At 42.3% G+C, this 21927-nt stretch overlaps 1 protein-coding gene across 3 annotated transcripts in view; it reads left to right on the forward strand.

Moving 5' to 3' along the window:
- Nucleotides 1-21215, forward strand: part of lrrc6 (leucine rich repeat containing 6) — a 58124-nt gene extending 36909 nt beyond the window's left edge. For 2 of the 3 annotated variants that reach the window (XM_021310657.2, XM_036131358.1), the window contains exons 7-12: nt 7198-7275; nt 7546-7611; nt 10469-10538; nt 12859-12954; nt 15288-15376; nt 20740-21215. In XM_021310657.2, coding sequence (XP_021166332.2) covers nt 7198-7275; nt 7546-7611; nt 10469-10538; nt 12859-12954; nt 15288-15376; nt 20740-20914 — 574 coding nt within the window. In that variant the 3' untranslated portion in view covers nt 20915-21215. The remainder of the gene's footprint in view (nt 1-7197; nt 7276-7545; nt 7612-10468; nt 10539-12858; nt 12955-15287; nt 15377-20739) is intronic. The other variant, XM_021310656.2, reaches the window with a different exon arrangement.
- The last annotated feature ends 712 nt before the right edge of the window (nt 21216-21927 follow it).

A 21927-nucleotide genomic window follows, 5' to 3' on the forward strand; every position in this document is an offset into this window, starting at 1 on the left:
AAGCCATTTTCTCCATTCTGGTGTATTCTAACATAGATTTATATCTACAGTAAATCATTTATTTACTATTTATTTGGGCTGGACGATATAGAAAAGAAAGCATATGGATAAAATAGAAATCATGTTGATCGATATCGATAATTATCAACAAATTAAAAACATGTATTTTATTTGCAGCCCTGGACATTTTATGCTGTTGCTCAATGTCTTATATTTAGATTCAGACACAGACACTGAATTCAAACTCAATTCTTTAATTAACCAACTTTTTGTCAAAATGCAAGTATTAAAAAAATTAAAAAGAAAGTGTGCTCTCTGAACTCTTTGAAGGGGCGGAGCTTGGTTCCTAGGTCTGCGTTGTGATTGGTTGAGAGGATGTAATGATGTAATATTAACCTACATGAATGCAAAAGGAAGGAAAAACTGTTCTATTGAACTTTTTATTGACCTTTTTTTTTCTATCAGCGATATACATCTATCGATCAATATATATTGTTATTGAATTATCGTCCAGCACTACTATTTATTATTTATTATTTACTTTTAGGAAAATTTCTATTTTAGAGACAGATTCCTCGGTCAATTAGTCCACACATGCAACGTCCTTTTTTTACGCTCACTGCTCACAGCATCTTACATTTATTTGGTGGATTGATTCAGGTTTGTTAGTAACACAACAGGCCATTGTGCTCAGCAGTGATGACACTCAGCTGCATGTTTAGAAGTAAGAATATTAACAGCTTCACCCAATGAACAGGAGCGATTCTGATAACCAACAACAGTGATTTCTTTCTGATTCAGTGAGTCTGTCTGCTCATGACAACAAGCGACGCGCCGTCACGCCTCATTCAGTCCCCCATGAAACGATTTACCCAAACTCACTTTACAGAAAACTTCCAACATGGCCGATCCATATCAGCCTAGATTTACATTGTTGAGTTAAGCAGTAGTTTAACACGGCCTGAGGCTAATTATTAAAACAATAAGGTTTTAGCCAAAGCTGGGCGTTGTGAGGTGTCAGTGGGACCGACGTTACCTCCTCTGGTTTTTAGATTATTTACTCGGTCATTTAAGCTCGAGGGACTGGTGTGACTATCCTCCTATTGCCCCGTTTACACACGACCCTTTTTTTAATGCCGAGAACAGTCCGAGCTCGGTAACTGAGATAACTATCGAGTGTAAATGGAACGCAACTGAACTGAACCGTGCCAGACAAAACCGAACCGCGCTAAATCTAGACCAGTTCAATAGGTGGGCTCGGCCCGGTTTTTCAGTAGCTTGGTCCTGAGATAACAAAGAGCGCACGAGCAGAACGCGTCATCTCCTTACAGCCAGCTGACTAGTTTTATGGTTTCAGACATCCATAATAATACTAGCTTCCCTATCGTGCCACACGGTTTCCAGTGATGATTTTGCTTAGCAGTGTAATGAACCTCAGTGTCTGTCGTTGTTTCCTGCTTCTGTAAATCCTGATTAGACGTTCGTTTGTCTTATCCACGTCTCAAAAGCCGACTCCATCAAGTAAATCCACCAAATGTTGCCTTCTTCGCCTGACTCTACACAAAAAGCAATTTAACCAAGCATAACTTCCTGAATGTTACGGGGGCCGCCATTTTTATTTCCTTGAGTTCCTCCTTCAATCCTAGAGAGCTGTAGTACCGCAGATCATCACTAGGAGGCGAGGAACCGTGATAGCGCGATGTAAACGGTCGTCAGAACCAAGCTCGGCACGGTTAACTGATCCAAGCTCGGTCTGAACTCGGCATGGATCGGTTTAACAAGGGTAGTGTAGATGGAGCTTTTGAGACAAGTGGAATGGATTCTTTCATTAAACAAACGCTCTGGGTGAATTTTACTAATATCAAATGTCAAGGGGACACGTCTACTTCATAAGCCACACAGATAAAAAGTTGGGTTGGCGCTCTAAAGTCATCTTCCTTGTATGCCGGTCAGAGTAGAAAGACCCAATGGAAGCGTTCGTGGCGTCACGGGACTGTGAGGAAAGATGAATTTCCTGCTCTGTGGTTGTTTCCACAATCAGGTCGACCAGGAGAAGTTTGTAGCGCTGAGAGTGAAAACGCAGAGAAGCTTTAAGGTCAGAGGAACCGACAGCCTGATTAATGGCTGCAGCTAATTGAGGTGGAGATTAGCATGGAAGGTTTCTCTGAGGCGTCGTCCTCTCTATTCTGGGAGTACGAGAAGGAGAACGTCTGGTCACCTGCTGGAAAACATGCTGGTTTAGCAGCGATTCTAAACGTTTCCCTGGATGGTTGACAGGATCCGCCGTGTTCCAGCAGAGCGGCCTTAGTGAAGCAACTATAGCTGCCCGTCACTCTGGGACGGGTGAAAAGGTGCTTTCACCACAACTGCACAGACAGAGAGATTATTCTCTGCTGGAGAAGGTTTCAGACAGCTGCCAGCAGCAGGTTTAGCCCACAGTCACATCCTGAGCTACAGAAACACAAGAACTCCATATCAGACGCTACACGCCTCAGTTAGCAAGCTGAAGGTTAAAGTTAATGGTAGGGCAGTCAGAAAAGGAGAATATAAACAGCAACATGTTTGGAGAAGAAGTGGTGGACGGTGGTGGATTGGGTTTGATTTGCTGCCACAGAACCTGTTCATCCTGCAGTAACTAGCCTCCTTCTCAAAACATTTCCATCATATAGACTAGTGTTGCACCGATACCGATACCAGTATGGGACTGGGCCCCGATCCAGCACTAAAATGGTGGTATCGGTATCGGCGAGTACCAACAAATAAGGCACCGATACCATTTTGATGTTTGTATGTCACTTGAACGCAGCCTTCTCTCTCCCGACTACTATTATACATGTTATACACTGCAAAAATGGACCTAAAAATAAGTTACATTTTCTTAAAATAAGTGTATTTGTCCTTGATTTGAGCAGGTAAATAATACTATTTGCCAATGGAATAAGATTTTTGTACTTATAATAGGAACAATTCATCTCCATCATCTTATTTCAAGTGCAGGATGTCTGATTATCTTATTTTAGGGGTAATTATACTAATTGCATTGGCAGATAATCTTATTTACCTGCTCAAATCGAGGACAAATAGACTAACTTCTAACTTTAAGAACATTTTTCTTGTTTTTAGATCCGTTTTGCAGTGTACACTGCAAAACGGATCTAAAAACAAGAAAAATGTTCTTAAAATTTTTGTTTTTGTCCTTGATTTGAGCAGGTAAATAAGATTATCTGCCAATGGAATGAGTATTTTGACCCCCCAAAAAAAACAAATAGACATCCTGCACTTGAAATAAGATGATGGAGATGAATTGTTCCTATTTTAAGTGCAAAAATCTTATTCCATTGGCAGATCATATTATTTACCTGCTCAAATCAAGGACAGATACACTCATTTTAAGAAAATTTTACTCATTTTTAGATCCGTTTTTGCAGTGTATAAGTTCATGAAAGTTGCACTATTTTGGCATTTGAGAGCCAAAACTCAGGGTTTAAAAGAGATTATTCAATCATTAATGTAATTTTACTGTCTTACTGTTGCACTACTATTATACATGTTATAATTTCACGAATGTTGCACTATTTTGGCCTTTGAGAGCCAAAAGTTTATTAAACTATTTTCACCCATTCCAGGTAGGCAATAAAAAAGTTCTACTACCCTCAGTAGTATGCAGTTCTTCATACATACACACACATCAATTTCAAACAGATGGTATCGGCCAATACTGCACAGCCAGGTATCGGGGCCAAAAAATGGCATCGGTGCAACACTAACACTGCAAAAAGAGAACAAAAAATACGTAACATTTTCTTGAAATGAATGTATTTGTCCTTGGTTTGAGCAGGTAAATAAGATTATCTGCAAATGGAATAAGTATTTTTACCCCTGAAATAAGATAATTAGATTTCCTGCACTTGAATTAAGATGGTAGAGATGAATTGTTCCTATTTTAAGTGCAAAAATCTTATTCCATTGGCAAATAATCTTATTGACTTGCTCAAATCAAGGAAAAATACTTGAATTTCAAGAAAGTTTTTCTTAGTTTTAGTTCTATTTTTGTAGTGAATATAGACGAGATAGCCCCTTTCTTAAGGTGCTTCATAAATCACCAAGCTTTCCATGCCGATGCCGGTCCTGACGTCCAGGCTCGTCGTTCTGGGCTCATGACAGAAATGACGTTTTATACTTCAGCCACCAGACTCAGTCTTCTCTGCAGACTGAGTTCAGACTGAGAACTGTCTGAGGAGATCATCCTCACCTCAGGCCAGCAGAGAGCTGTCAGCTCTGATGTCTGCATGACCCGGCCGGCTCTTCACGCCCCGCGGAGAAGACGAGCTACAGAGGCACGGTGTCACCGGCAGGCGGAGGAGAGACACTTAGACGAAGACGAGGCTGCTCATTTGTTCTGGAATCAGTCTGATCGTATTTAACAGCTGAGGTTTGAAACCTGCTCCACCTGCAGCCCAGTTACAGCGTTTGCAACCGGCAGGATTCGTTCACACACCGGGTTTCCTCTAATTGGCCGTTCAGGCTGATAAAGAAGAATCTTCTTTGTGTTTTGCACTTTTAGACACCATAGAAAGTTTCAAAAGTTTAGTTAGATTCTTCAAAATCCAAAAAGAGATTGAATGCTTGGCACCGGAAATATCAGACTTCCAGATATTGCATATAAGCGATCATTTGTGTTATTTGGACTTATTAATATAAAAAAATAGACATGAAATGTTTCACTTTATTTTTCTTACCTGAAGAATTAATTCATAATTGTCCATCACACTGCAAAAATCTAAAAATAAGTAAAATGTTCTTAAAGTTAGTGTTTTTGTCCTTGATTTGAGCAGGTAAATAAGATTATTTGCCGATCAAATGAGGATTTTGACCCCTAAAATAAGATTAATAGACATCCTGCACTTGAAATAAGATGATGGAGATGAGTTGTTCCTATTTTAAGTGCAAAAATCTTGTTCCATTGGAAAATTACCTGCTCAAATCAAGGACAAATACACTAATTTTAAGAACATTTTACTTATTTTAAGTTCCGTTTTTGCAGTGCAGGTGCGAGACATGAAGAAATCAAACATCTGAATAACAGGAAGAGAGTTTTTTCAGTGTATATCTGCCAACCTGCCGGTGGTTCTTGGTCCCTGCAGCCCGCGGCTCTGGCACAAACCTGAACTCAACACCTGGGAGTCCAGCAGACTGAAGGCTCCTCAGCGCCAGAGGTCGGGCCGGCCGACCCGCCTAAGAGCGCTGAAAACACCCCCCCCCCCCCCCCCCCCCCCCAACCCCGCCTCCCCCGCCTGCCTCAGACGGCCATCTGCTGCACGGCGGCGCTAACAGTGGAGAGCGTGTTTCACTGCAGCTTCATGCGGCTAAAGGAGCGAGGAGCTGTGTAACGCTTTAACCTCCAGATGTCCTGCTTCAGTTGATTAAACGTTCAGAGCTGCGAATGCTGCTGTTATCCACCTGCTTACTTAGAAACAAGCTAACGGCCACTTTTTTAATTTTTAATGCAGCGAAATCAGCCGAAAACAGAACTTCAGAAAGTCAGAAATGGATTTGTGTGTAATCGACTGAACCTAGAACCCAGAACCTGCTGGAGAGACATCACACAGGAGATGTTCATACCTGAAAGCTTCATATGCCTCTGCCTGGTTCCTGCAGAATGGAGATCGGCCAATTTCTCACTCTACTGATTTCTACTGTTCTCCAGTTTTGCATTGTATTACATTGAAATGACTGTCGTCATTTCAGCTTTTAACTTTTTGCTCTCTCTCTTTTTCTTCATAGTAGGTACACCTGGTCTGGCGTTCTGTTAACTGTGACATCATCCAGAGAAGACGGCTCACCCGCTACTACCATCTAATGTAGAACAGATTACTAGATCAATGTGTGCTTCTGTGCTTTTTGTTTCTCTTGTTGTGTCTCTGTTCTGTCTTCTGTAACCCCAGTCGGTCGAGGCAGATGACCGTTCATACTGAGCCCGGTTCTGCCGGAGGTTTTTCCTTCCCGTTAATGGGTGGTTTTTCTTCCCACTGTCGCTTCATGCTTGCTCAGTATGAGGGATTGCAGCAAAGCCATGGACAATGCAGATGACTCTTCCTGTGGCTCTACGGTTCCCCAGGAGTGAATGCTGCTTGTCGGGACTTTGATGCAATCAACTGGTTTCCTTATATAGGACATTTTTGACCAATCTGTATAATCTGACCCAATCTGTATAATATGATTGAACTTGACTTTGTAAAGTGCCTTGAGATGACATGTTTCATGAATTGGCGCTATATAAATAAAATTGAATTGAATTAAAATCCTCCAGGCTTACCTGTTTGTTTTGCTCTCCAGCTTTCTCATCCCACCATGAGTAAAGTTAAACCAACGTGATCTTGGTCCCGTGTGACTGAGGGAGTTTCTCTGAACTTCTGAATCATTTAGATGTTCTGTAAATCCGTCCTCAGCCCCAGGTGGCTGCAGGATTTCTGTCTAGTCCAGTCTCCCGTGTTACCAGAGGTGTTCTTGGTTACTCAGATCAGTAACGAGCTTCTCTCACGTGGCTCTGGGCCGATCGCTCAGCGTTCCCATCGCTGTCCACCATCATCCAGGAGCAGATCTTTCATGGAGCTCCAGACTGAAAGGATGTTTTTACCCTTTCTTCCATTTCCCAACAATCTCACCTCCCTGCTCGCTGATGACCAGATTCACCGTCTTTGAGCTTATTTCTTCTCAACAGGAGGAAATGGAGGAACTCCTTCTTTCAGATGCAGTTTCTCACATTGTGGACTTCACGCCACAAACATGAACTTACAACTTCATCTGCATAGAAAATGACAATAAAGTTTGTCTAAGTCTATCTCTGGAGCCTTCAGCCTGGATGTGACTGTAGGGTCAGATCTTTCTCCCTGAGTCGGGGAATCATTAAACCACTGATGCATCATCATTTCAGGTATTAATGAGGATTATATATATATATTATATATTTACTCGTTTTTATTCTATTAAGTCACTTCTGAAGGTTTGAGAGGCTGATTGTGTAGATGTGCCACAGGCTGAGGAATGCTGCAGTGATCAAAACGCCAGAAGGTGCCCCCCCCCCCCCCCCCCCCCCCATCACTGCTTGGCCTCCGTTATGATGGAGTTTGTCCTTTTCTCTCTCCCCGTTCAGTCGTAACTCTGCAGCTGGCCCTGAGCTTTCCTGTTTCTCTGCAGGGAGACGGAGAAGAAGACCAAGACCCCGAGGACTCTGATCACTGCTGATGGACGAGTGATGAACGTCAACGAGCCCAAGTGAGAGACACACCGCTGGTTTTTACTCGGGTTATCTTTATCTGATATTAAGGCTAGTTGGGAGAAAAACTGTAGAAATGTGGAAATAAGGTGAATAACGTTTCACAGATTCACGTATGACGTTAGTAACAGTCAGTGTTTCTATCTCACTGTGATTCTGCCGTCCTATTTAAAGGCCCGTTATGATTCAGGTGTTTCTGTGATTCTGGTTATTTCTGATGTTTGAATCTGACGGTCAGCTTGGTGTCTGAAGCTGTCTGTGTTCTCCAGGCTGGCCTTTACTCTGACTGAGGACGAGGAGAACAACGCTGTTGTGTTGGACCTGGCTGTTTACAGGTGAGCCAGCTTCACGCATCAGTTTATATACATTTCTTTAAATCTTTTTTTTATATTTTCTATAGTATAGAAACAACCCGGAGGAGGGGAGATCTGGTTGGGAGAGACGGAGGAGTCGGTCAGCGCCGATGCCGGATTAGATTTTAAGTTACGATTATTCTACCTGGTTTAGGAGCTGAGACTGAAACCAGGAAGGTTTTCATAGTCCAGGGTCAGGGCTGGCTGATATGGCTTAAAATCAATATCGCCATATATTGAGCAGCGCGCCTCAATTTTCCTAAAGGAGCACAGCTTAAAGGCATACTATGCAACATTTTTCAGTTAATTAATGTGTTCCATACCGATTTGGATGATTAAATGAGTCATTTCAGGTCGAACAAAGGTTTTCTCGGCCGCCCTGCTGGTCTGTGGGGGAAATACCACAGCCCGCACTCACAGAAGTCTCGCTTTACGGGGAGAACTCCATGTGTTTTTGCCCTGCCATTCACTATATGCACGCGCGAAAGCAACAACAAAGAACCGCGTGTTAACGTCAAATAAACATGCAAGCATATCGAGTTTTTTATTATTATTATTATTATTATTGTTATTATTATTATTATTATATATTTTTTTATGTTAGCGAGAAGCTACCGCGGCAGCCGCGGCGAGGCGGCGGCGGCGGCGGCTTGGCGAGGCGGTGGCGGTAGCGTCTCGCTAACATAAAAAAATAAAAAATGAAATAATAATAATAATAATAATAATAATAATAATAATAATAATAAAACTGGCGAGGCGGCGGCCGCGGCTTGGCGAGGCAGCCGCCTCGCCAAGATAGCACTGCGGGAAGCTTGATGTTCATACCTTCACTGTGTTAGTCATTGTTTGTACTGCCGTTTTTTTCCACTTTTCGTTGCGTTCGCCTGTCTGCTAAGCTCAAAACAACCGCGCCTGGCTTGACGGAGAAACCAGAACAGCTGAGCATCTTTATGACAGTGCACTTTTACTTTCGCCCTCTGGGGGGAGCCTCGCTGGAAAATCAACCCCGGTTGCATAGTATACCTTTAAGTTCAGGATTTTGCAGACGTCGCCCCCTCTGGGGACAAGTTGAAATGACACCAGTGCTGTTCACGGGAGACAATCTGCTGCTGCGACTGTACGGCTCCATTTACTCTACCTTTGTTAAACCGATCCATGCCGAGCTTGGTTCAGTTAACCAAGCCGAGGTTGGTCCTGACGACCGTTTACACATCACGCTAGCACGGTTCCTCGCCTCCTAGTGACGATCTGCGGTACTACAGCTCTCTGGGTTTGAAGGAGGGAATCAAGCAAATAAAAATGGCGGCGCCCGTAACATTCAGGAAGTTATTTTTGGTTAGATTTCGTTGTTTGCGGAGAGTCAGGCGAAAACGGCAACTTTTAGTTAATTTACTTGACAGAGTCGACTTTTGGGACGTGGATAAGACAAATGAATGTCTAATCAGGATTTACAGACGCAGGAAACAACAACAGACGCTGAGGTTCATCACACTGCTAAGCAGAATCATCACTGGAAACCGTGTGTCACGGTAAAGAAGCTAGTATTATTATGAATGTCTGAAATGTCAGCTGGCTGTTAGGAGATGACGCGGTCTGCTCATGCTCTCTTTGTTATCTGAGAACCGAGCCATAGAAAAACCGGGCCGAGCCCACGCATGGAACTGGTCTAGATTTAGTGCGGTCCAGTTGTGTCTGGCACGGTTCAGTTCAGTTTGCGTTTACTCTCAATATTTATCTCACTTACCGAGCTCAGACTGGTCTCAGCACGGTTAAAAAGGGTTAGAGTAAACGGGGTAAATGGCTCTTTGGTTTAGAGGCCTAATGCCTTCTGAGGTAAGAAAGTTATAAATGTTGAATTTAGCCCGTCTTTTCTCGTTGATGCATCAATGGCGGCGGAGATTCAACAAAGTAGCCGAGTGAACAAGAGCGCGCAGAGAAAACGACCCAAATCTCTCACTCATGAACTGACAAATGGAGCCTATAGAGGCAACCGCAGCAAATAGAGAAAATTCAATTTACACGTCAAGCAATTGTTAAGAGTGTAGAAGAAAATAAATCATATTCAACTTTAAAACTCCCTCTGCACCTTTAAAACCCAGAATGAGTTCTGGATTTCTTGCATGATCAGACTTTGCTGTCATTGTTACACATCACATGTGCACAATGTAGACCTTTAGGTTGATATGAGCAGACCGCTGCTGGATATAAGTTAATGAATTGTTTTAATCGCTGTCAGATAGGAGTCAAAAACCAACAACACGAGTAGAAAAGTAAAAAAAAACAAACCACAGTTTGTAATACGTACATTCACCAGGCAAAGGAAGAGAAACCGTTATAATTACAGTAAAAATGTTTCTGACTCTTTATCGTATTTATTTGGCTGCAAAGTAAATAAATTAAGCTCTGATCTGTTTTATACCAATTTGATCCTGTATACAAACTCCTGGTCTGCAGTGCCCATGGTAATGATATTAATGAAGAGATTTATACAGGTAATTGGTCAATCTTTATTTCTGTAGCACTATTAAACACAATAGAGTGACCACGATGCCTCACAGATGAAATGAGATAATGAAACGGTAAAAACAGTAACCAATAAAAGAGAATGTCTCAGTTAGGATATATGAAACAATAAAAGCCAAAACATTAAAATAATTCCAGATAGAAACTATAACAGTGAAGGCTTTTAACTCCAACTGCTGGATATTCAGCAGAGTGTTTGTTTGTCTTTTATAGCTGTTTCAGTAATAAATCTGATTAATTCACTGAGGAGCTCAGTTTGGAAACAGGATCTTTATTCACTTCAGGGTAACCTGAGCCGAACCTTCTCCTCCGACAGACACATGGACACCTCCCTGATGGATGTGGACGTTCAGCCCACGTACGCCAGAGTCAGCGTCAAAGGAAAGGTAAACGGGGGAAAGGGAAAGACGACTCTGAAACAAAAGCAGTACTCCAGATTTCCTGCAGCTGGACTCGTTAATTATTATTAACGAGGCCTGTTGGTGCTGATTCAGGGTTCGCTGTGGTGCTTAAAGACAAACCATGATTTAAAGCAGCTCCTTTTATTCTGTGTGAGTGAAAAAAGAAGTTCTGACTGGAGAAATCCCTCAAGTTTTTCATTTACATAATTTTCTATTTGATTGTCCTTCGTCCAAATTCAGTTTTCTTTCCACAGATTAACCAAAAGTACCACAGTTCAGCTAAAATGTGCTTTAAGTGTTTCAGCACGATGGATTTGTTTTGATCTGCCAGCCTGTGCCATCAAAGTGAGTGTGGGGGGGCTAGACCTGCCCAGTCAGTTTAGTCCATCAAACATGTCTCCAAAAAATATGTCTTTGCTGTATTATTTCCTGTTAAATGATCAGCGGCCGACCCCTGGAGGCTCAATAGAAAAGCTGCATTAAGACATCTTGAAATAAAACAAAACTTTTTGTAGGTATATTCTATTAATACTTCCCAATAACCACTTAAAGCTATAGTTGGTGATCCTGTTCAGAAACACTTTTTGTTATACTGGGTAAAATCATCCTTCCAGTAAATATATTATGTATTCAGAAAAAGGAGGTTAAATAAAACAACCTCTGTGGAGCTGCAGGCCTGTAAAAACTCTGACCAATCACTGCCGTTTGGTCCGAATGGCAGTGATTGGTCAGAGTTTCATTCCTGCTCTCACCTCCTTAAGTTATCTATTGGTTGTCCCATATGCCATCAGTGTGACGCGTTCACATAACACCAGTGTCCGTACTCCTTCCTTCTCAGTTTCCGCCTGCGGCTGCGCATGCGCACTTCTAGCGTTTATGTATCCTGTTAGCTTAGCGGTTAGCTTAGCGGTTAGCATCGGTGTTAGCCGTTCATTGTAGCTCCGCTGCTCTCACCGTGGACTTTGACCATGGCTGAGAGTCACAAGAAGAAAACTACATTTATGTTTAAACTATATTTTCTAATCTTTTTATTATGTCACCATGAGTTTCTGTTTAGAAACAAAAAATTGAGCTTGAATTAAACCCAAAACAGTCGTCAGTCTATATTTTACATAAAAATAAAGCAGAAGCAGAGGCACAAGTCTGTACATAACCCCTACTGTCCCAATTCTCCAATTTTGCACACTTTATGTGCACACTTCCTAGAGGGGCGTAGTGCGAGTATTGGGACTGGGCTTTAGGCTCCCAACGTTTTTTACTTGAACTGTGTGTCAAACCTGTAAACGCTGCTTTAAGGGCGTAAAGTCCCACTTTTTGTGCCGTGTTTCTGCTGGAAAGTCTGACAGAGCTACATGTTGTCACTACTTTGACCAAAGCTTTGTTCTTTCTAAAAAAATTACCTCCTTTTTTATATGTTATTTTAATTTACTGCAAATAAAATTCACACACGAGCTTCTGCCTAAAGCAGTGCTGGGAGAAGTAGGAAGCCAGAAATCATAATAAAAATAAGATTTTTTACTTCTGGGCTTTTGGACTGGCACATTGAAAACTCTTTAATAAAAAACAAAACTAAATATGAAAAAAAGATGTAATTTCTTTTACATCAGCCGGTGTGCTGCTGGATCCGGCCACGTGTTTCTTGTCTGGTGCTCCTACTCGGCCTCTGCTGCGTTATGACGGAGGACAGCTCATCTCCTCCTGCAGCTTTTAAACCAGCCGCTCCGAGGAAACCTGCTCAACATTTTAATCTCCCACAAACACTCGTCGGTGACCTGTAAGCCTAATCAAATCATCAGAAGCATGGAGAGCGTTTGTTTTCATCCTCTAAGAAGCGTTTCGTCTCGTCGGCCCAGGATTCCTGCAGGTGGGAGTCCTGAATGCCACGGCTCGTCTCTCAGGATTTATGCGTGCGTGTTTTATGCCAGGAATCAGCCTGATTGGACGGGCGGGTTGATTGATGCTGCGATGCATCAACTCCGGCTTTCATAAAGTCTCTCTTTAATGTGAGCTCCTTCTGATGAGCAGGAGGAGGCCACCGTGGAGTTTCCTTCTCCCCCTGCTGCTGTCAGCTCAGATCCCACTAAATCCAGCCTCCCAGTCTGGAATTACTTCCCAGTTCTCTCTGTGCTCCGACAGGAACGCTCTTTAGTTTTCCTACCGCTGCAGAGCTATTCTGGTCCCTCTCACTGCCTTCCTATAAAAAGATCTTCTAATGATTAAAGTCATTTGACACACGAGGACAGCGTCAGCGCCGGGTCGCCGCATTAATCTCACTAATTACTCCTCTGAATAATTTACTTTGCAGATATTTCAGGTGGTTCTTCCCGCCGAGGTGAAGCCCGACAGCTCGACGGCCCAGAGGTCCCAAACCACCGGGCACCTGGTGCTGAGGATGCCCCTGGTACGTAGCGCTGAGTCTACCAACCAGAAACTTCAACATTTAATGCGACAGGAGGACGGAGAGTGATGCACAGCAGGCAGGGAACGACAGATTTTACTAAGAAAGAGCTGAGATACCCATGTTTACTGGGGGATCCAACAGTAAACACCAAAACACCGTGGTGCAGGTGGGGACGGTCACGGCTGCCAGAATAATCCTCAGACTATGGAAATCTTCAACTGTTCCGAATGTTAAAAGCTGGTTGGGATTAATGTTGGAAATGGTGTCATATGAACAAATGCTGGCTAAGCTAAATGATGACTTAGAAAACTTCAAGAAATCTTGGAACTATTTTCTTTCCTGCAATACTGGGACAAGTAAACTTCTTTGATGAACATCTGTTTTGAAAGTATTGTTTACTGTGGATGTTTCTGCTAACATCGAGGATATTTGTAAATGTCAATTTTCTGTGAAACTTATTGATTTGATATGCGCTGGCCTGGTTGCTTTGGTTGTTTTTTGGGGTTTTTGTTTTGTTTTGTGAGGGGGGTTGGGAGGGGTTATATACTTATGTTCTGAAAAATAATAAACACTTTAATAATAAATAAAGAGCTGAGAAGGATTTGGCCAACGTCTCCAGCAGCTTATAGTTCAGGCTCACATGAGATCAAGTCTGCGAACATCAACCTTCAAGTGTTAAGGTCAGGACTTTGACTAGGCCATTCTAACACATGGCTCTGCTTTGATCTAAACCCTTCTGGCTGCACATGTTCAGCTTCCCTCTCTCTGCTGAAGCAACCCCCCCCCCCCCCCCCCCATCATGATGATGCCACAGCCGTGTTTCACCCAGGGGATGCTATGTTCAGGGAAATGGGAACTTTTAGCTCTGACCCTTGATCAGAAAGTTGCATTTTGGTCTCAACTGACCAGAAGCCCAGCTGGTAGAAAGCTGAAAACGGGACTTTTTGTGTTTTTTTTGTCACGACTGTTGCATAAAGACTAGATTTATGGAGCTCACGACTCATAGCTGACCAGCTGAGAGGCTCTGCAGCTCCTCCAGAGGCACCGTGGGCCTCCTGCTTCTCTGATTAATGCTCTCCTTGTCCAGCCTGTCAGTGCAGGTGGACGTCTATCTCTCAGTGATGGGGGATTGATCAGAGCTCTGAGATGTTGTTGTAGAACATGAGCTTGTTTTAAACTGGACCAGAACTTCCTCCCTGACCCGTCTGCTGGCTCCTCTGGTCTTCATGCAGCTGGAAACAGGACAGCAGCATTTAAACTCAGAATAAAGGACACAGACTGGGACTCCTTACTGATCAGGTGACTTCTAGACGTGCTGGACTTTATTTGGGGGTGTCACGGTAAACCTGCACTGCAAAAACAGAACTAAAAATAAGTAAAATCTTCTTGAAATTAGTGCATTTGTCCTTGATTTCAGCAGGTAAATAAGATGATCTGCCAATGGAATGAGTATTTTGACCCCTAAAATAAGATAATTAGATATACTGCACCTGAAATCAGATGATGGAGATGAGTTGCTCCTAATTTAAGTGTAAAAATCTAATTCCATTGGCAAATCATCTTATTTATCTGCTCAAATCAAGGACAATTGCACTAATTTCAAGAAGATTTTTGCAGTGTGGACGACTCCAGATGGAAAGGCCTTTTTTTCAGATTTCATTCATAAATCAACAAATGTGAATCATGTGACCCTTTCTGCATAAATATCCACTAGTCTGTGTTTGTGAATCACAAAACAAGTCCCAGTTAAATACATTAAAGTCTGAGGTGGAATCAAAATGTGGAAAAGAGAGAAAGGAGCAGACAGGCTGGAGCAGCAGGACGGATAAATAAACACCGGGCAGAATTAATGAGACATAAACCTTAACCAGAGGTGCCTGACAGGATAACGTGTTCATTTGAACTAACATCCAGTGTTTTGTTCCCTCCATGGTGCAGAAACGACGGCGCAGACGTTCCTGACAGCAGCAGCTACTTTCTGCATTCTCAGACCCACAGATCTGCTGATGACTCTGGGATTGCTGTTATTGCTGCAGGCCAAATATCGCGTTATTAAGTGAAGATTTCCAAACGTAGGTGGCGGCATCGGAAAAAGAAAAACACCAAAATGCACCTTTTTGTTGTTAAAAGGAAAAACTTCCACACATTTGGTTTGCGACCAGTGACAGTCACTATTTTCCTCTTTCAGCTTCACTCTTTGTCGCGTCTATAAACAGAGGCGAGCGATAAGTGAAGCTGCAGCTATTAATCAGCTGCGTGGCTCCGCTTACGTCCTACAGCTCAGCAGAATAATCAGAGCGTCCCGCTGATCTTTGTCCTCCTCGTTCCTTCAGGCCGGGGGAGAACTCGCCGTGAAGAAGACGACTCCACGTCCGCAGAGACAGAGCCAGCGCTGCAGCGGCTCCGCAGACGACCAGAACCGGTAATCAAGTGTCCGCTGACAGGAAAACTTTTACTTTACCTTCCAAACGAGCTGAACAGAGACTTCCTGAACAAAAGCTGCTCTGACACGGAGCCTCTCGGCTTTCTTGGATAGTTTAATCAGAACTACGAGGCTCCTGAGCGCAGCAGCGGGTCTAAAATGGGTCCGATGCTAAAGTTGCATCTGAGCCTGCAGGTAAAACTTCTTCTCTGTGATTCACTGGCTGCTCCATGGGAACAGGCTCGTTACGCTGCAAAGAGGGAACTAAAACTAAGTGAAATTTACCTGAAATGATTGTATTTTTCCTTGATTTGAGCAGGTAAATAAGATCATTTGCCAATGGAATAAGATTTTTGCACTTAAAATTGAAACAACTCATCTCCATCTCATGTCAAGTGCAGGAAATCTAATAATCTTATTTTAGAGATGAATTGATCCTTAGTGCAAAAATCTCATTCCATTGGCAAATGATCTAATTTACCTGCTCAAATCAAGGAAAAATACAATGATTTCAGGTAAATTTCACTTACTTTTAGTTCCCTTTTTGCAGTGGATGAATCTGTGGACTTAATCCCTGACCTGTCCCTGAACATGCAGGGTAACTTTTCCAGAATTAACTGGACACGCCCAGCTTTCCCTCAACTCACAGTTTATGTTACTTTGATTTATTTCCTTTTCAGAAATAACACGGTGCTTTCAGAAAGTTAAAGGTTACTTTCCCCGAACCTCCCGAGCTGCTTTTACAAAAGATACAGATTCATTTGACAGAAATAATGAATTTTAGTTTACTGTCTCTGATTTTACAAGTTACTGTATAAAAAAAGTCACATTTGATCATTTTAGAAATTACAAGATGCTTTCCACATTCTGGAGTTACAGGTTGTATTTCCAAACATACAGTTTTTCTTAAACAGAGATAATATTAGCCATTCCTCCTTGATGTTTTTTTTTTTATTGTTGGGGGGAGGAGAGAAAGTGACTCTGGCCCTCTGAGCAGAAACCAACAGGCTAAAACAAATTAATCGGTGGAACAACAGCCTGACGGAGCTTCAGAACGTCCTCCGCTCCTCTGGCTGATCCAGCAGCGCTCCGCTTCACTAATAAACCCTGAACACATAACGCTGAAGGTCTGAACATCTCAGGTGGACCTCTCCTCACCTGCAGTCGTCTGGTCAGAGGGCTTCACCTCTCAGCGGCCATTACGGCTCACGCTGCTCCATTCGGGGCCCTCGCCTGGAGAAACCCCCATCATCACGCCATCACCGTTCTCCTTTTATGACAGCCGCTTCCTGTCCTTCAGCCGGCGCCATCAGGCTCAGTGAAGCTGCTGCAAGTGTACGACCTTTGACCCCAGGCTCTGCCGCTGATGCATTTTTCCTGCAGCCGACCACTGAGCTATATTATACACTGGAGTGCTAATCGCTGCCTGTTAGAACGAGTCGCTGTGAAGCCACCAGCCGCCATATTGGTACTCCCTATTTCCCCCCAGTAACTAGGGAATATGTGCGCTACAGCATCAAATAACGAGGATTTTCTCATGTTCAGGGGGGACTTAAGACTTTTAAAATGTCAAATGCCATATACTTTTATGTTATGTTTTAAAACTATCAAGTACTGAGAAAGTCATGTGCTGAAATATTTAGCATTTTATTCATTTAAATATATATGTTTAACATTTATAAATATATAAATAACAATATACAAAAGCATATATTTACATATGTGTATACATATATATATATATACATATACATATACTTATATATATATATATATATATATATATATATATATATATATATATATATATATATATATATATATATATATATTTAATATGAATAACATGTAAAATATTTCAGCACCTAATTTCCTAGTAGTTGATAGTGTTAGTACATCCACTGACTGTAGAATTACCTGTGAAACGTTTTCACTCAGCCAGAAAACTGCTTGTTGTTGCAACCAAATCCTGTGGGATTCTGTGAGAGTAGGGAGTAGCAAGATGGCGGCCAGTGACTTCAGTTTTTCGGCAAAATCAGCACTCCATTGTATTATATAGCTCAGTGCAGCCGACACCAGCGGGACTGGATCTGAAGGACAGGATGAGGCCTGAAGTGGACGATGCAGAGCAAGGAGAGAAGAATAACTGGATATCACACATTATGTCCAACCTGCAGCTTCCTGTCTGTGAAGCTGATCTGTGGGAGTAAAAAAGGAGCCAAATTCAGAGTCCTGATGGTTCGTTTGCCCACAAAACTTAAAAATGGTAAAAAGGAATAAATAAAAGACACTTCCTCAAAGGTCAGAACCGTCCGATAAGTTGTCAGAGCGTCACCGTGGTCCACACACTGCAAAAACAGAATTTAAAATAAGTAAAATGTTCTTAAAATGTGTGTATTTGTCCTTGATTTGAGCAGGTAAATAAGATGGTCTGCCAATGGATTTTTGACCTTAAAATAGGAACAACTCATCTCCATCATCTTATTTCAAGTGCAGGATGTCTAATTATCTTATTTTAGGGGTCAAAATACTCATTCCATTGGCAAATAATCTTATTTACCTGCTTAAATCAAGGACCATTAAGAACATTTAGCTTATTTTTAGATCTGTTTTTGCAGTGCAGAGCAACGTGAGGCTCAATCATCTCAGCTTTCTGCAGATTACTGTACGCCATAAATCTGAGTTATCCTAAAGATTTCTATTTCTGGCTCTAAAAGGTAATTAAGTCCTGTTAGAAGCTCTGCAGCTAAACCACAATGAAACAATTAATCGGTTCTGTTGGTGTCAGCATATCTGTAATTAATGGTAACAACCGTATTTAATTACCTTCCTGACACATTCACTTTCTATTCATGTAAAAACCATTCGTGACGACAGTCTAGTAATGGATTTACTGTTATAGTATAAGTCAGCGCATCGTGAGCACATGCCTGGCATAGAATGCTGGTTTTGGTTCGGGAGTCTGATGAAAAGCTGTGGGTAAACTGTAACTGTGGAGCTCTATGTTCGCAATAATCAGTGGGACAAGATCGTTCTTTAGAGCAATATTGTAAAAAGAAAAATATTCCTTTACCAATCAAATTCTGTGATAAACGTGTCTATATACATAATTTTGCCAGAATACTGACAAGCTCAGTAGCTAAATCCTCTATTAGGGCACCTTGATGTTGGGGCGTTTGTTTAAATGATGAAGATCTGAAGTCGCAGGATGTAACAGATCTCTGGACGTCTCTACAGCTCCAACAATAACGTCACAACAAGCAGAAACTTCTCCTTCTCTCAGGAAGAAAGGTCTCATCCCAAACAACAACAAACTGTGCCAGGACTCCTCCTAAACTCCCCGTCAACTCAAACACAGACTTAAAAAACATTTAAAAGTTCAAACTGAGCGTCAGAATAGAGGACGGGGGTTTAGTTGACTTTTAAGAGCTGCGTGGTTGTTGGTGTTTCATAAACGGCTGAATCTACTGGGATGTTCCCACACAAGGTTCACAGAGGAAATATGGGCACGCTGAGGAAAAGGCCGTGTTGGTGTCCGGGGAGATCGGGCCGCCTGGGTCCAAACAGGAAACCGGATATCGTGGAACCATGAAAAGGGACGGCAGCAGATCTTAGCGCTGCGTGGCTCTCCTGTCAGCTCAGAACAGGAAATCAGGGAGAAATTCACACAGACTCACCAGAACTGAATCAGAGAAAAGACGAGCCGGACAATCTCACATTTTCTGGATCTTCTGAACTTTAAACAACATGAAAGCATGAATCCGTTCTTTGTTGTGTAAACAGCTGCTCCACGATCCCCAGATCTCAGTAACAGAACCTTTAGGACTTTTGCATGTTATTTAAGCCATTATAAGGCCGTTGTTTGGCAATGGTATAAAGCTTGTTACTCCACATTACTCCAGACTTTTTGAATTGAGAAAGCTTCCTGGAGAGGAAGCGAAACGTCTTCAACTACGGAAAACAAGTCCAGTTGCTTTGTTTTTTACTTCTTTTTGGAATGATCATGACCTGGATGACTGAGAATCTTCACCAGCAACCTTTAGGACAGATATTCCTGTGCGGCTGACACACCTGCTGTGGTCCTGATACGTTATTGAAGAACCCAGGAGGTTCTGAAGGGTCTGAGCCATTACCAGCCATCTGGACCTAATGAAGCGGCTGCTTAGCCCAGAACACATCAACAGTTCCTGACCTTCAGGTCGTCACATCGACCTTCTCCCTGTCTGGTTCTTATCTTATCCAACAATCAGATTCCTCCTAAACCCGATCCGCCGTCGATCCGCAGACACTGAACAGAACCCGCCCGTCCCATAACAACTCAATTAGAGTCTCGTTAGCGAAGCTGGAGCGATGACCTCACAGGAGCGCAGACGTCGTCAGCCATGCTGTCTTCTCACACCCCTCTGGGCTTTATTTAGGATTCTGACCGTTGTTCAGGAAGCCGCTGGAGCTAAACGCTCGTTTTAGGTTCTCTCACACCGACAACATTCAGAGCTGCCTCAGTCTGGACAAGAAACGCAGATTTAAAACGGAGCCTGGTCTCTTCTCTATCAGATGAAACCCGTTTCTCTGGTTCAGATGGTAACTTTCCTGCTTTCCTGTGCTTCCCATACAGCTTCTCCTCTGGAAGCTTAATTCCCCTCTTAATAAACAAGCGGCAGAAGGCAATGATGGTTTTCTTCTCCCGCTGCTGTTTGCAGTCAGACGCTGTGCACAGATTATATGAGAAGAGCGCCACGCTTTCAGGAAGATCAGCAACTCTCACTCAGCTTCTCTCAGTCATGATCTTTGTTTTTCACGACCGTCAGTTTAGCGGCGGTTCAGGCTGCAGACGTGCTCCGTGTCTGGAGAAGAGAGGGAAACTGATTTACTGCTGCTGTCTACGGAGCCTCGTTTCTACCACAGCAAATAAGACTAAAACACAGACGTTCCAAAAAAAGTAAAAACAAAGCAACTGGACTTGATTTTCGTAGTTGAAGACGTCGTTAGGGTCGTTATTGGCCTAAAACAACCAATAGGCCAATAATGACCCTAACGACGCCCTGTTACAAAGGAGTGGACCAATTTCTGCTGAATCTGCATGTTATCTAAGTCATTACAAGGCCTTTGTTTTGCAATGGTATAAAGCTTGTTACTCCACATTACTTCAGACTTTTTGAATTATGAAAGCTTCCTGGATAGGAAGCAAAACGTCTTCAAACTTCAGAAAACAAGTCCAGTTGTTTTGTTTTTACTTTTTTTGGAATGACCATGACCTGGATGACTGAGAATCTTCACCAGCATAAAACACAGACGCTTTCACGTTTAGAGTATCAGCATCTAAACTTGTTGTAACAACCCTTTTCCTGTTTTTCACTTGACAGAAAAAATAAACTTCCTGAGAGGCTGGAGGTGGATCCCAGTAAGCGTACCTCTGTTGATATCGCAAACATCGTGCGGAGCAGCGGAGACGGCCCGCTGGAAACGTCCAGGACCGTTCACCCAGACGACCTTTCTGAGGGTTTTTTAGACGACCCTGAGGTCCCTCCACTCATATAAGGTGTTTTAAGGAATAAAAATACACAACTCTAGTTCTGAGCGCCTGAAGAAATGCAAAGGAAAATCTTGATGGAATGTTTCAGGTCTGGTTTAGTGATTTTTTTAAACATTGTCTTACAGCAAAATAAATGTCTAGGAGTAACAAAACTTCATGTGATTCTGTCAGAAAAGTCAGATTTTGTTTTAGGATTTCATTAAAAAATATCTTGTTTTGGAGCATTTCTGGTATTTTACTTTATTTTGTCTAAATAAAAAAAGTACTGAGGCTATGCTTTGCCCCAAGTTGGTAAAACACAGAATAAATGCATGTTTTAAATAGTGTTGCACCGATACCGATACCAGTATGGGACAGGGCCCCGATCCAGCACTAAAATGGTGGTATCGGTATCGGCGAGTACCAACAAATAGAAACCGATACCATTTTGATGTTTGTATGTCACTTGAAAGCAGCCTTCTCTCTCCCGACTAGTATTATACATGTTATATACGTTCATGAAAGTTGCACTATTTTGGCCTTTGAGAGCCAAAAGTTTATTAAACTTATTGTCACCCATTCCAGGTAGGCAATAAAAAGTTCTACTACCCTAAGTAGTATGCAGTTCTTCATATATACACACACATCAATTTCAAACAGATGGTATCGGTATCGTGGCCAAAAAATGGCATCGGCGCAACACTAGTTTTAAATATCAAGACCAGATATAATTGACCCCTCACCAACAGGATGGACATAAATATTACTTAAATCTGCCGTAACATATGGAGAAACATTCAAACCACCCTCACTTTAATTGTTTTTTAACCTTACCTGATGGCCTTTAGTTGCAGTAAATGACTTCTGTATGCCTCCATAAAAAGATGCCATGTTGTCACTTTAATACCGTATTTTTCAAACTATAATTTGCAGTTATTTAGAAAGTTATTTCACTCAATCCACGACTAATAACTGACTTTTAATCTGGTAAACACAGCCGCCTCCTTAATGGGCTGAATGATATGAAACAGGCCTGGGA

The sequence above is a fragment of the Fundulus heteroclitus genome, unplaced genomic scaffold, assembly GCF_011125445.2.
Source record: "Fundulus heteroclitus isolate FHET01 unplaced genomic scaffold, MU-UCD_Fhet_4.1 scaffold_42, whole genome shotgun sequence".
Classification (NCBI taxonomy): domain Eukaryota; kingdom Metazoa; phylum Chordata; class Actinopteri; order Cyprinodontiformes; family Fundulidae; genus Fundulus; species Fundulus heteroclitus.